This window comes from Ursus maritimus, unplaced genomic scaffold (assembly GCF_017311325.1).
Source record: "Ursus maritimus isolate PB19 unplaced genomic scaffold, ASM1731132v1 scaffold_13, whole genome shotgun sequence".
Taxonomy (NCBI): Eukaryota; Metazoa; Chordata; class Mammalia; order Carnivora; family Ursidae; genus Ursus; species Ursus maritimus.
Window position 1 is genome coordinate 19,167,902 of NW_024423675.1, and position 15,500 is coordinate 19,183,401.

The 15,500-nt window shown below is 37.0% G+C and overlaps 1 protein-coding gene across 1 annotated transcript in view; it reads right to left on the reverse strand.

Moving 5' to 3' along the window:
• Positions 1–680: 680 nt before the first annotated feature.
• OSTM1 (osteoclastogenesis associated transmembrane protein 1) overlaps positions 681–15,500 on the reverse strand; it is a 33,952-nt gene continuing 19,132 nt past the window's right edge. The window contains exons 4-6 of the mRNA XM_040627598.1: positions 9,755–9,922; positions 7,713–7,878; positions 681–2,732 (exon numbers count right to left, since the gene is read on the reverse strand). Of these exons, the coding sequence (XP_040483532.1) occupies positions 2,677–2,732; positions 7,713–7,878; positions 9,755–9,922 (390 nt within the window). The 3' untranslated portion in view covers positions 681–2,676. The remainder of the gene's footprint in view (positions 2,733–7,712; positions 7,879–9,754; positions 9,923–15,500) is intronic.

The window sequence follows — 15,500 nt, forward strand, 5'->3', positions numbered from 1 at the left end:
GGAACATAATTTTTTTCTATCTGCAACTGTTAAATAGGTTACTAGTGTAATTTTGCTTTCTTAATTCATTGCTGCTGATGTCTATTATTTATGTGATGCCAACTCTTTGGCGAGGAAAGCAACCCCCACTATATATAACGTTCTGGGAAAACATTTCACTTTATAAGGAGTACACCACAGTAAAAGTACAGTCCAGCTGTGAAACATTAGAAAATGCTGTCCAATTAGAAGTAACATTTACCATCTGAACTCTGGTGTTATTGATTTAGAGTTCCACTTTAAGATAGCTGATGCTAGTTCTACCTCTCAAATCCAACCAAAAAATATACCAAAAGTACATTTTTATTTACAACAAAATTATTAGACGGTGCTTTTAAAGTAGGAACTTAAAATCAATGCCTGAAAAACTGAAACGTAATGTTCAATTATATCTGAAGTTTTAAGAATGCATTTAAAAAATCAAATATGGCTTGGGACACCTGGGTGGCTCAGTCAGTTAACTGTCCAACTCTTGATTTTTGGCTCAGGTCATGATCTCGGGGTTGTGATATCATGCCTAGCATTGGACTCCACGATGAGTGTGGAGCCTGCTTAGGATTCTCTCTCTCCTTCCTTCTCTGCCCCTCCTCCCACCGCTCTCTCTCAAAAAAACAAAACAAAACAAAAAACAAATATGGTACTGCAATTTCCTTAAATTACTTTATTTCAAAGTGTCAAAAACCTAAAGATGATCTTATGCACACACATTTGCTATGTGTCTCAGAATTTACAACTATGCAAAGAATTTTTCAATATAACTAGAAAATGAAGTATTTACACACTTTAGTGTAACGCTTAATACTTATTTTTTAAATCTATTGCTGATGCTATTTCTAAAGAGCAATGACTCAACCAGAAAAATAGTGAAGGTTTTTTCTTTTCTAAAGTGCTTATTAGCAACCATATCCAAAAGCAATGGTTTTTAGAAATACATAACATTGAAAGGTGATCAAAGAGTCACTACTTACAGATTCAAATATGCCATTTTGTAACTCTGCATATGTAAACTGGCTTTATCTGCATTAATGAAAGATTGCTTTCAATGGCTCTCAACTATATGCTTCAAATCAAGACAGTGCTATTAGTACCAGCAGCGTGAACAGTGACAGCAGAATAAACCCCAGCACATCTTAAATGGGTCACAGCAGACTAGAAAAACTGTAACAGTTTTGGGATATGTTACATATCCAAAGATGAGCCTTCTTGTTCACTCTGCATATACAGTAAACATTAAAAAAAAAACTAAAAACACTTTCTTGTCTCATTATAGAGCATTTTATAGCATACAAAGGGATTAAAATTCTTGTACTATTTAACCTAACTCTTACTTCTATATAGAGCAGGCTTCATACTCTCAACATACAAAACAAAGTCTATTTTCACCCAGAAAGCAAGAAGGAATTAACAAATGAAATATCTAACACTAAAAACCTGAGGAAAAAAGCTATGCCCAATTCTGAAATGAAGCTTTAAAAAAAAAAAAAAAAGTTGATATAAACATTCCAAAATAGAATTTGCTTTCTGATAGTGAAACATCAGACTTCATTTCCATCATATCATGTTTATCTGTTTAAGTAATTTAGAAAAAAATAAGCATCTACCTAACTGCTTTCTGTTATCAGACTCTAATCTTAACTCACGCCCTCGACATGAACCGTCCAACGGTCTTATAGCATGCGTGCCTCAGGTCCTTCCCTATCTATTTTCTGAGCCTTAAGTTTTTTTTATCCTTCCTTTCTCTCCCCTCCAAATATCTCCATATAACCCAAAAGAATCTTCATTTTAAAAAAATCACAGCTTAAATATATTGTGATAATGCCATGTTTGTTTTAAAGTAGTAATTATAAACTGCCAAATAACTTAATGTAATTCACAATGCAAATCCCTAGTAGAAAAAGAATCCATCTTGCCCTGAATATAATACAGCAGTCCAGTGATTTCAAATTACTTATGAAATAAAGGCAAAAATAAGGTGCAAAATACTATTTATAAAAGTTAAGTAAGAAACCAGTTACCATAAATCTTTTTACAAAGATAAATGTAATGTGCCTTCCTGCTTCTAAAAACTGTTAGGGAGGTTTATACTTAGTGGTTTCAAAAATGACTTGAAGGAAACTAGAGATTGAATTACATATTATTTGTAATATATGATATTAAATATATATGTTAACAATAATACTGCAATGGTGAATTTAAATTAATCTTTGGACCTGTTACTTTTGGCAAGTATATTTCTTTTTCCAAAGTCTTTGCTATAACTGATTAATTTTTAAATGTTAGTTTTCAAAAAATTTGCTACTTAAGTACTACATTAATAAGTAGATACCAGAAGTCTCAAATAGTAATAACATGCCTACAAAATAAAACGAAGATTGCTCTTACATCTTTTGTTATTATAACAAATACACTTTAAAATAGATGACATTGGTAGGCCTAGAAATTAAAAATACCCAAACCTTTAAAAAAAAGGGATGGAAGAGGAAGGAAAAATGGAAAATTCTTATTTAAAAATAAATCTGAAGTCTTTGCATTTCTTAGGGACTTGACTTGTCGAATCAGTTTATCTTCTTTTGGACCAAGCTGTATCTTCCGCCATTCATCCATGGAATATGATGTTAATTTTCTGTTTTGTAGATTTCAGTTTGAATTTTCTTGAATGTTTGCAAAGCTGGTACTGGACTTGAGACGTTTGGCTAGATAAATCAAAAGTATTATATTTTAACTTAAATTCTCTAAACATAACTATTCATTACTTTTATATAAATTATAGTATTCATCTATTAACTCTGTGTTTGAATCAGAACAGATTCAATCTTCTAAGAATGAAAACCTAAGCCTATCTTCTTCTACCAATCTCAAAAAACATAACTTTGCTTGAAGCCACACATGACTTTGTTGGAAGCAGTACCAAATAAAACAGACATAATTTATATCATCTTGAACATCATAACCTCAAATATGTAATGTAGGTAAGAGTACTCTACTTAAAAAATGGAAGTGCTATAAGGTACAGTAATAAAATGATATATTTAAAAGTCTAAGTTAGAAATCCAAATCTAGATTTCTCTTAAAATAATTGTAATGCCAAAAAACTCTCAAAATAAGTTGAAAAAAATTTAAATGGCTTACAAAGAAAAGTGAGTTGTATTACACACACATGCAGAGACACATACACAAATACATATGGCTGTTAATAAAATATGTACAATCAATTTTGATTATGATGCTAATGGCATTGAGTCATCAGGGTTAATAAAGAAAATCATGCTATTTCACTTGGTAATGTTTGTGCTTATAGTTAAACATGAATATTTCTCATGTTCCAGAGATGAAAAACTGTGCCACAGTAAAAGTATCTTACATTGGATACTAGAAATCTCTCTACTTCACAGGTTTTCAACATGACAGTAGAGGTTGTGATTTAGAAGGTCTGCAGTGGGTCCCAGGCATCTGCTTTTTTGTTTTGCTTTAAAGGTCTGCAGATAATTCTGGTATGTGCTCAAAGATGAAAACCAGTGTTCTCATGAAAAAATGTTCAAAATCATTAGCCATCAAGGAAATTCAAATCAAAACCACACTGAGATACCACCTTACGCCAGTTAGAATGGCAAAAATAGACAAGGCAAGAAACAACAATTGTTGGAGAGGATGTGGAGAAAGGGGATCCCTCCTACATTGTTGGTGGGAATGCAAGTTGGTACAGCCACTCTGGAAAACAGTGTGGAGGTCCCTTAAAAAGTTAAAAATTGAGCTACCCTATGATCCAGCCATTGCACTACTGGGTATTTACCCCAAAGATACAGACGTAGTGAAGAGAAGGGCCATATGCACCCCAATGTTCATAGCAGCAATGTCCACAATAGCTAAATTGTGGAAGGAGCCGAGATGCCCTTCAACAGATGACTGGATTAAGAAGTTGTGGTCCATATATACAATGGAATATTACTCAGCTATCAGAAAGAACGAGTTCTCAACATTTGCTACAACATGGACAGCACTGGAGGAGATAATGCTAAGTGAAATAAGTCAAGCAGAGAAAGACAACTATCATATGATTTCTCTCATCTATGGAACATAAGAACTAGGATGATCGGTAGGGGAAGAAAGGGATAAAGAAAGGGGGGTAATCAGAAGGGGGAATGAAACATGAGAGACTATGGACTATGAGAAACAAACTGAGGACTTCAGAGGGGAGGGGGGTGGGGGAATGGGATAGACCGGTGATGGGTAGTAAGGAGGGCACGTATTGCATGGTGCACTGGGTGTTATACACAACTAATGAATCATCGAGCCTTACATCGGAAACCGGGGATGTACTGTATGGTGACTAACATAATATAATAAAAAATCATTTAAAAAAAAAAACAAAAAAAAAACAAAAAAAAACAGTGTTCTAGTTTCTATCAGAGTCTCCGCTGGTTTTCACTCTAAGTGCAAGATGACAACATGACTTTCCGGACCAGTGTATTGCTTCAGGCTAAACTAAAGGGCAACTTAACCTAAAAAACAGCCTAAGCTAGAAGTCTACTCTTAAGCCTTCTGTGGACTTGGAAGGCAAACTAAATCAAGAGGGCTTTTTTATTATTATTATGCTGTTTAAAACTACATAATCTAGTTTCTTACTAATTACCTAATTTATTAAACTAACCAGGTGGCAATACCAATGGGTACATATACCTACAACTTCCTTGTTTCCTTATTCTCTGATAAATCCCTACATCTTTCAAAATTCTACCCCTAGAGGTAGACACTAAAAAAATAAAAAATAAAAAATAAAAATACAATTCTACCCAAGAGATCATCTAACGATGAATTCCAAAATCCCTAATGCAGAGTTAGCCTTATTCCCTGGGGTCCAACCGCACTGTATGCCTCTACATTTGTCGTAATAACTGGATTATTGTCAGTGTGTTCTTTGAGGGCATATATTGTGCCTTGCTCCTTTTTTTAATCCCTAATTCCTATCACAGGACTTAACAAATGGGGACATACAAAATTGTAAATAACAATGTCCATGACATAACAGCACAAGAACTGTTTGCTTACACTAGCATTTTCTTAAATTCATAAATCAATTCATAAACAATGCTTCCAGGAAACATTAATAGGTATTATGCAAAAGTGCTATTGTTGGGGCGCCTGGGTGGCTCAGTCATTAAACATCTGCCTTCGGCTCAGGTCATGATCCCAGGGTCCTGGGATCGAGCCCCACATAGGCCTTCTTGCTCAGCAGGGAGCCTGCTTCTCCCTCTCCCACTCCCCCACTTGTGTTCCCTCTCTTGCTGTCTCTCTCTTTGTCAAATAAATAAATAAAATCTTTTAAAAAAAAATTCTGTTGTCAAGTTTGGGGAATGTAATCTTAGAGCTTTTAATTTATATTCAGGTACATATAAAGATCATAAAAAGGAATTTCACAGGACTAGTATTTTAAGGAACACACTCTAGGAAATGCTACCATTAAATATACTGTTCTTTTATTCAATGAGTATTTTTGAGCACCTACTATAGGCCTGGTACTTTCTAGATGCTGGTGATACAGTGATGAACAAAACAAACAAAATCCTTATTCTGATGGAGCTTACAGTTATGTCAACTATAAGAGATAACCAAGTAAGGTAGAAAATAAATGAACAAACAAATAAGGACAAAAAAATAAGGTAGAAAATAATGAAAAAGTTAACTTAAAAAGTGATTAAGTAGCACTAAAGAAAGATAACAGATATAGGAGAATTAAAAGAAGGATGTATTCTTAGGATGGGGGTCATACGAGGTAACTTGGAGTAAGTAATCTTTGACCTAAGACCTGGATGTCAAGGATCCAGTCAAGGAAAGCAGGGAGAGCCACTACAAGAGCTTTGGGAAGGGGGCAGTATGAATGAGTCTGGTGTTTGAAAGGAGCAGAAAGAAGGCCAGGCTGCCTATATACAGCATCATGAGCAAAGAAAGGAGTGGGTACAGAGTAGAAAGGCAGATGGGGGGCCAGGTCACACATAACTTAGAAAAAAGTTTCAATTTTATTCTAGATGCAATAGGAACACATGAAGGGTTTTAAGTGGGAGAAAAGCATAGTAAGATTTGTGTTTAAAAAATTACTCTAGACACTATATAGAGAATGTATTATAGTGGGTCAAAAAAATGGAAGCAGGGATATCAGTTAAGGGACTCCTGCATGGGCAGATAAGAGATGGGATGACTTGGGGCACGGTATTATCAGTGGAGGTAGAGAAAAGATCATTTAAGATACACTTTTTGAAGTAGGGCTGTCAGTACTTGCTGATGGAGTGAAAAGGGGTGGGGAAGAGAACATGGGAATAGGGAAATACAAAAGAAAAGAATTAAGAAATTAAAGATAACAAGGTTTGTGGCTTGTACAAACAGATGAATGGTAGTGATTTAGAAAACAAACATACAAAAACCCTGATCAGAAGCAGTAAATATCTTCCACAGAGTTAAATTTACAAGATAAATAAGATGCTAAACTTTAAAAGTACACCAAGTCCTGAAAAATAAAGTTTCTCAATAGTGAGGTCCCTGCAATACTTTGTTATTATTCTAAATAAGTGCTTTTAGGACTGAGTTATTACCTATTTTACAGAATGCTAGCAATCTTTGGAAAGCTTTACTAAATACCCTCATAATAAAGACTCTCCCTTCTATTAGCTAGCTTTTCAAGGTGACAAAACATTATAAATTCAGTTAAAACTAATCTGCAAGTAACCTTTTTTTAGTTAGATATATTAGAAGTGAAGTTAAATAAACTATGAAGAAGAAAGGCTAGAAACAAATTTTTAAGGGGGGGGGCGCCTGGGTGGCTCAGTCGGTTAAGCGTCCAACTCTTGATTTTGGCTCAGGTCATGATCTCAGGGTTGTGGGATCGAGCCCCACGTCAGGCTCCATGCTCAGTGCAGAGTCTGCTTGAGATTCTCTCTCCTTCTCACTCTGCCCCTCCCCCTCTTCCTCCCCCTGCTTGTGCTCTCTCTCTGTCTCTCAAATAGGTAAAATCTTAAAAAAAAAAAAAAAGTTAGAAAGAAAGAAAGAAAAATTAATTTATAAGGGAAAGAATTTTTATTTCATAGGTTCCTAGACCAGGAATAATATTTAAGAGAAAAAAAGCCTACCATTTTTCTACAAAAGACATTCTCTATTTTAAAAACTAAAATTACTCAGGGATAAGCCCATATCTTCATTCTGATAATAAATAAGAAACCATGACACTTGGAAGCCACTCTTCTTCAGCTAGATGGGATTTTCTAGTTAGTGCTTTTTTTGCTCTGCCCTATTTGATGGGGAATACGTGTTGAGCACATGCTGTATGTCAAGTAATGATCTTTAGATGGCTTTCTAGGTGGCTCTGTCATGGCTTCAAAGGGCCTAAGAGCTGTCTACCTCTCCCTACTATGGCCATTTCAAGTCTGCAAAACCTTTGTTACTATTCTGTTGCTGCCAGCCTTATTCCAAGCTTTCTCAATTAAAACTTCCCAAACATACCATGAGTTGACATTCGATTACCTATAACTATATCTCTTCAGTTAGTAAGCATAACTGTAAAGTTTGAAGCAAAGAGCTGTTTTAGCTTAAGAGTTTTCGGAGTATACGTCATTTCTAAAACAGGCCTAAGTGTTTAAAATACAGGTGTTAGCTAAATAAATAAACAGTTGTAAAAAGGAACTTACGTAGAATGAGTTTGCGTTTCTTTTGCTCCGAATGAAGAAAGCTACTAAGGTAAAAGACAACAGGTAGAAAGAGAATGAACACAGAAACAGCGATGACAGGCACTGTGTCACTGCAAGGGACCGAACAATTGAAAGTTCGACTCCAAAGTTTTCGAGTAATGTTCATCTAGAACAACAAATAAAATTATTTTATTTTACATTTAATATGTCTTCAATTCATATGATTGTTTTATTAATAACATAACCAGCATCCAGAATTTAGCTTAATATACATCCCTAAAAAATCTATTGATAGTTGAAGACAATTCCTTTTGCCAGGGAAATTAGCTGGTTCACAGTCATTATATAAGTTTATATCCACACAGAAATTTCATATTCTAAATTCAAACACCATCCAAAGAATGCCACCTTTCATAGATCTCAAACAGGGAACCTGTATCAATATGAATATGGTTAGACCATGCATCATTCACGAAAAAAGATTGAAAAGGGTAATTATGTGAGGTGATGGGTGTGTTAATTAACTCAACTGTGGGAACCCTTATTACAATTTTGTCAATTATACCTCAATAAAACTGCGGGGGGAAGGCTCACAAAAACAAACAAAAATTTTTTTTCTTGTTATATAATGTAATATTTTTAGAAAGGAAATAAAGGAAATAAAAATATCAACTAAATATAGCTTCTCTTCAAGAGATGATATCTATGAAATGTTTAGTACATTACCTAAGATATTATGAAAGATTCATATGGCAAACAATTGTTTAAGTACATAATATCTAATGAGTCATGGAAACTTTATTAGATCATATCTTATTTAGCACCATACACTAAAAACAGACATTTAGGGGCAGCAATACCTCATTTTCACTGAGCTCATGGTTTCTGTCAAACATGCTAAGTGACATAAGGAAACTATCAAATTTAATATAGAGAAATGTTCTTGCCTGAATTTTGTTCAAGATTCGGTTTGCAAGTGGTGCTTTGTATATTTACTGTTAAGTTTTGCTTATTATAAGAAGGATGTTCTAAAACAGGTGGTCATGTTGATTTCCTGTGTAATCCAACGTATGTCAGAGAATCAATATTCATTTTTCTTTATTTTAAAAATCATGAAATAGACTATTATCCTTAAAATATATATTTAGTATTTATTGAGAGCCTACTGGAAGCCAGGTACTAATCCAGACAATAATCCAGACAATAACCGATAGCAAAATCCCCACGGCGCACCCATTTTAAGTTTGACAATAAGTGCTTTTTACATCTTGGATATTAGTGATGCACTATAGTTCTCTGAGCTGTTATTCACATTCAGCATTGTCAAACATTAGGTTTATCAATTTGGACCTTAAACTCTCTTTGAACCAATAATTCCTATTTCCTTTGATGCCTCAAAACTCAGGCACCATAGTCCCATAAAAAGACATGATCGCCATCTAGTGGTGCCCCGCATAAAGGCAGCCTATGCAATGAAGGACAAGGCTTTTTTGTTGACGGATACACATTACTAACAGGCCCACTATATGCTAGGCACTTTTTAAAATACTAAACAGTAAACAAAAAAGGACATGAGGTCCTTGTCTTCATGTGGCTTATATTTTAGTGAGGGGTGACAGACTATAAATAAGTAAACAAATTAAAATTTTCAGGTGATAATAAAGAATAAAAGCAATGGGATAGGAAGTAATTAAGAAATGGTTTCATAAACACATGATAGCAAACCAGAGACTTCTTTAATCAGCAACCAGTGAACAAGAAACTGAAATGTAAACATATAACACCAATGCCTCTGAAAATGACACATATCATCAAACTTAAAAGACCGAACGTACCGAGTTATTAACTTATTTATTATTTGATTAGTGTCCATTTTAGTTTGACAAACCAGGCCATTCTAAAACTTTACTACTTATAACCAGTTACTTCTAGTTGAAGACAACATATGCAGATTCCAATATACCTCTAAAGGGGATAATGATACTAAAGGCACAATCAACGACACTGCAAAATACGTATCATATCAGGAGTAAACTACTTACTGCATCTTCCACATCAATGCATAAATGTGTTCCAGATTCAGCCTTATTCTCAAGTTCATTCATTTTTTGCATTTCATTGTACAAACTACTCAGAGTTTTGTATGCTTCACGACAGTTTTTGCAAACTTCTGAATAATTCCTTAACTGCAGAAGACTGTGAATGTTCCCCTAAAATGTCAAAGACACATGTGATACAATAAACATTACATCACTTTAACATAAGCTATTTGCCCTCCTAGAGGACAGGAAGCAATATGGCGCGTTAAAGTGCGAAGCTGTGATGTTAGGTTAGTAAATCACTCTGAGCTTCAGTTTTATCATCTATGATATATTGCTACCACTGCCTATATTATAGGTCTCAAGGACTAGAGACCTGGTATGAAAAGCAAGCATATAGCAAAAACCAGGGTGCCTGGGTGGCAGGGAGTTAAGCGTCCGATTCTTGGCTTTGGCTCAGGTCAGGATCCAGGGTCCTGGGATCAAGCCCTGCGGTGGGCTCCACACTCAGTGTGGAGTCTGCTTGAGATTCTCTCTCTCCCTCTAGCCCTCCCACTCGTGCTGTCTCTCTTTCTCTATAAAATAAATTAAAATCTTTAAAAAAAAAAGAAAGAAAAGAAAGAAAACCACTGTACTAGCCACTGGTAACGGAGAACAATAGCTCAGATGCCAAATTACTAATGCCTACCTCCCAAAAATTTCCTAAATCATCTGGTCATTTACATGCCTGCTCTTACGTAACCTACTCTCACAGAATAAATAAAATATGCCCTTGCCTGGGCTGACTTCAACGCTGAAGTCTGCCTTATTGAGATTGAAAGGACTTTATTAATGGGGAAGAAAAAGGCACCAAAACTACATCTACACTCCACCCTCTTAACCCAAGGCTTGTAATCTAGGCCTCTCCAGTCAACAAAAAGGGACTCATGCCAAAGAATTATATAACCTAACATGAAGGCAGTGGATTTAACATTTAAGATATTGTATTACTGAATCTCAACCTTTTCTACTTCCCGGACTGACATTTGTCTTTTCAAGAACAAGTTTGCTAACCAGTCAGTTCGCATTCTTGCTCTCTATTCCCCTTATTCTTTACCTTATAGCCTAAAGAAACGGTATTAACTGAATATTGGAATGAAAGAGAAAAGGAAAAATTAAAGGAATTAAACGGATGTAGCTCCCACGGTGTTACCCTCACCATTTCTTTTGACAGAGAAACTAAGTCTCCCTAGTTCTGCCACAAGAAATAGCACATGGCCTGTTTTTCACAGAACAATGGTACATTTAGCTAAATGTGTTCAACTAAATAAAGGGTGGCCTAGCCAAATGATAAAAAGCTTTGCAGTGTTTAAAAGGAATGAGGAAGTAGGGTTCTGGGAAGAGGATGACACAGCACGTGCCTTGGGTTCTGACTTCCTTCCTGAAGAGACTCAAGAAAAGAAAGGTCAACCCAGGCACTTGAATAGCACCTAAAATGTAAAGGTGTGACATGCCAGTCTCATCACAGGAAGGTGGTACTGTAATACAAGCTACCATACCAGTCCCAGAGAAACCGACCAGAACCCCTGCCTCTTGTGAACCTCTATCCTCTGCACCCACCCACTGTCCTCTAGATGCAACAGGCTAGAATAATAGCCCTACCTTGCCAGCAGATCCATCCACAAAAAACAGTCTTCCCACAGCCACCAAGACAGCACAGGTTTCCAGAGAAGTCATCTGCAAACACTTACTACCCCAAATGGATCTGGTGTGAAATTTAAAACCACATCTCAGCCCAGTCACTGAGCTTGGAGCCACTTGGTACAGCCCATGTCACCAACTTCACTGCTACCATTGAAAGAGGACTTCCGCCGCCTCCTTTTTGACTCAAACTTTTTAGTTGGGTTTTTCCTTCCCGCCTGTCTCTTGGCTCAAGTGGAAGACCCTGAGGGCAGAGCATCCCCTAATGGGAACCAAAACTACCCCCTGAAGTAATAAGGACTGCTCTGAGCCTGTAAGACTCCACCCGGATTGATTCCATGACAATGATCCATTTGGCCTTCAAAGACTACCTGCAGGTATCCGCCCACCTTTGCCCCACATTTTCCTCATAAACCTGGAAGTAATTCTGGCACTTTGGAGGCAGTGTTGGAGAGGCTAGGCAACCCCCGCCCCCCTTCTTCCCAGGGCTGGCCTCACGGAAATTCCTTTCTTGTTTTACTACCATTCATTTCTCTGCCTTTGGATTTCGTCAGCAGTGAGTGACCAAACCTGGTTTATTTGGGACCCCTGGAGCCAGGTGCTCTTGCACCCCTGCGTCCCAGGTACACCACTATCTCTTTAGCTGGCTCCCTTCCCCTCTCAAACACACACACACACACACACACACACACACACACACACACACACACACACACACCCTACCTATAAAACACCGGATATCCCCAGGACTCAGTCTTTGGGCTTCTTTATTATCATTACAGCTTCACTCACTCACATCTGGTCTCATGGCTTTAAATATCATCTGTACCTGATCTGATGATTCTCAGATCTCTATCTCCAGCTCACACTTCTCCCCTGAGCTCCAATTTCATTTATAACACTATCTGACATTTCAGCTTAGATACTTAACAGCTAATTCATATTAACTTGTTCAAAACAGAATTCTTAATCCCCAATCCCTTACAACCAGTCTTTCCTGTGACCCCATCATCCTCTCAGCTACTCAGAGCCAAAAGCCTAGGATAACCCTGGTTCTTCTTCCTTTTCTGATCAGCCTCCACCACTCTCAGGAATTACCCAATCTATCAGCAAGTCCTCTTAGATACACTTCCAAAATATATCCTGAACTGATCTATGTTTCTCCAACACTGCAGCCAGTACCCCAGTCCACACCATCTCTCTCCTCTGACAGCCTCTTAATCAAAGGTTCCTTCTTTCCATTCTTGCCTAGGTTCAACTGAGTTTCTCCACAGGGCAGCCAGAATGCTATTTTAACATGCAACTCATATCATGTCACATTACTGATTTAAATGGCTTCCCATTGTGCTTAAAATTCAATCCATATTTCTTCCTTTGTTCTGCACAGCTCTACACGATTTGGCCTCTGCCTATCTCCCCATATCTCATCCACATATGCTCAATGTGCTCCAGCCAAACAGGCCTTCTTCCTATTCCCTGCACATAGCAAGCTTATTCTCTTCCCCAAGGCCTTTATCCTTGCTTCTAAGGAAAACATTCTTCCCGTGGCTGACTCTGTCTCAAACTTTAGATCATCTCAAAATTCACCTGCTCACAGAGGTACTCCCTGCCCACCCTATCTAAAGTAGTACACTACACTCCTTTTCCAGGACTCATTACTCTTCATTACCTCATTTCTGTGTTATTAATCTTACCCCTACTAGGACATAGTTCATAAGAACAGACATCTTACCTGTCTTGTTTACTCCTCTATCCTCAGTGCCCAGAACACTGCCTCCTTGCACATAATCAGTGCCCAATAAATATTTGTTGAACTGAGTGCATAGCGCCTGCTCGAGGGAACTTTTTAAAGCCAACCTATAGTAACCAAACTCTATATGGAGAGAGAGAAAGATTGCTTCCAGCCCTCCCAACCTGGTACAACCATCCTATTACACTGACCACAAAAGCACATAAGAAAGTAAGATGAGCCTAACAATGGACATAAAAAGAAAACAAAACAAAACAAAAAAATTTAAAAAACAAGCAAATAAAATGATTCAAAGGGAAAACAGATTAATAGACAGCAGAGTAAATGCCCTAATAAAAAAGCATTCATTCAGCAAATAGGAGGGAACTTTTACTTATTTTTTTAAAGGTTTTATTTATTTAGTTGACACAGAGAGAAAGAGAGAGCACAAGCAGGGGGAGCAGCAGGCAGAGAGAGAGGGAGAGGCAGGCTCCCTGCTGAGCACGGAGCCTGATGCGGGACTCGATCCCAGGACCTTGGGATCATGACCTGAGCCGAAGGCAGACGCTTAACCGACAGAACCGCCCAGGAGCCCCAGGAGAGAACTTTTAAAAATTAAGCCCAAGGTATGAAATAAATGTCCATGAGCCCATATTGATATAAATAAATGTGGAAGAAGTGGCAAATCTTCCTTACAGAAAGATTTCTAAATAATTTAAGTAAATGCTCACTCCTCCAGGACTTAAGCTTAATTTTCCCACCCCCATTCCTGTTACTTAGTAACTTGGTTCCAAAGAATAGAATATGGAAAGAGGAAGAAAACGGTAACTTTCCATTAAAGAGACGGGGGAAGCACTACCCTGTCCGGGTGATCCTGATAACACCATCAGGAATAAACCATGCTGATAACGTCTATCTCCCGCAGGATGTGATGAGAAAGGTACTTCACTTCTCTAGTGTTCTTCCCCAAAACCCACAGTCCCAGTGTAACCATGAGAGAGAAACATTAGACAAACCCAACCTGAGGGACATTCTATAAAATATTTGACTAGTATTCTTCAAAATTATCAGTCATGAAAAACAGGGAAAGACAAAAATTGTCACAGACCGCAGAAGGCTAAGGGCAGTATAATGGGAAACAGATATTTGGTCTTTGCCCCTGGTTCCTGGCACATAGCTCCTAAAACCTTTGGAATATCCAGAGTAAAAAGAATGCCTCTATATGCTAATGAGATGGCTGGTGGCTGGGGGTCCGTATACAGCTTCAGGATGAAGGCTGGTCACCAGAAAGACCAAAGCATGATTAGGGGGTTGGAACTTTCAGCCCCACTTCTGACTCTAAGGAGGGAAGAGGAGCTGGAGACCGAGTTAATCACCAGGTAACCAATCATGTGTTCATAATGAAACCTTCAGGGGTGCCTGGGTAGCTCAGTTGGTTAAGTGTCCAACTCTTGGTCTCAGCTCAGGTCATGATCTCAGGGTACTAGGATCAAGCCCCGTGTCAGGCTCTGCCCCCAGTGCAGAGTTTGCTTGAGATTCTCCTCTCTTTCTCTGCCCCTCCTGCTTGTCGTCTCTAAAATAAATAAGTCTTTAAAAAAATTAAAATACACACTTTCAATAATTATTACATCACAAAGATTTCTCAATAAATTCCAAAATGTAAACAGGCTACATTTACTGGTCACAATTTCAATAAAACTTGTGCTGTACTAATGCAAATAAACAAAAGAAATCATGTCACTCCTATTAAAAAATAATCTTCCAAAGAACTCTTAAGTCAAAGGACAAAATTAAAATTAGAAATTTAGAAATAAACACAATATAACCCCTTTATATCAGAATCTATTATTGGAAAGGCCAAAGTTATAAACTTTACAATCTGAAAATTATTTTATTGTTGAACAAGAAAAGCTGGAAATAAATTAATTCAAATTCGATTCAAAGAACTGGAAAAGAGACAAAATTAACTGAAAGATTATACGAGGAATTAATAAATGCAAAAGAATAAACAAACACATTAAGAAAAAGAACCCAGAAACTAATAAATAAAACCAAACACAAGTTTTTGGAAAGTTCGGTAAAAACGAACGTACTTTTAACAAGTCTAAAGTAAACTCAAGAGAAGAAAAAACTCACAAAAAAAATAGCATTTGGAATAAGAAAGGGAATGTAACTACATATATGATAGAAATTTTAAGGAGTGACCAGTTACTTGTTATCCTAGAATAGATCCTTAAACAGAAAAAGGACATTACTGGAAAAAGTGCTAAAATCAGAATAAGTCTGACATTTAGTTAACAGCTCTGTACCAATGTTGATTTCTTAGTTTTGACAAATATA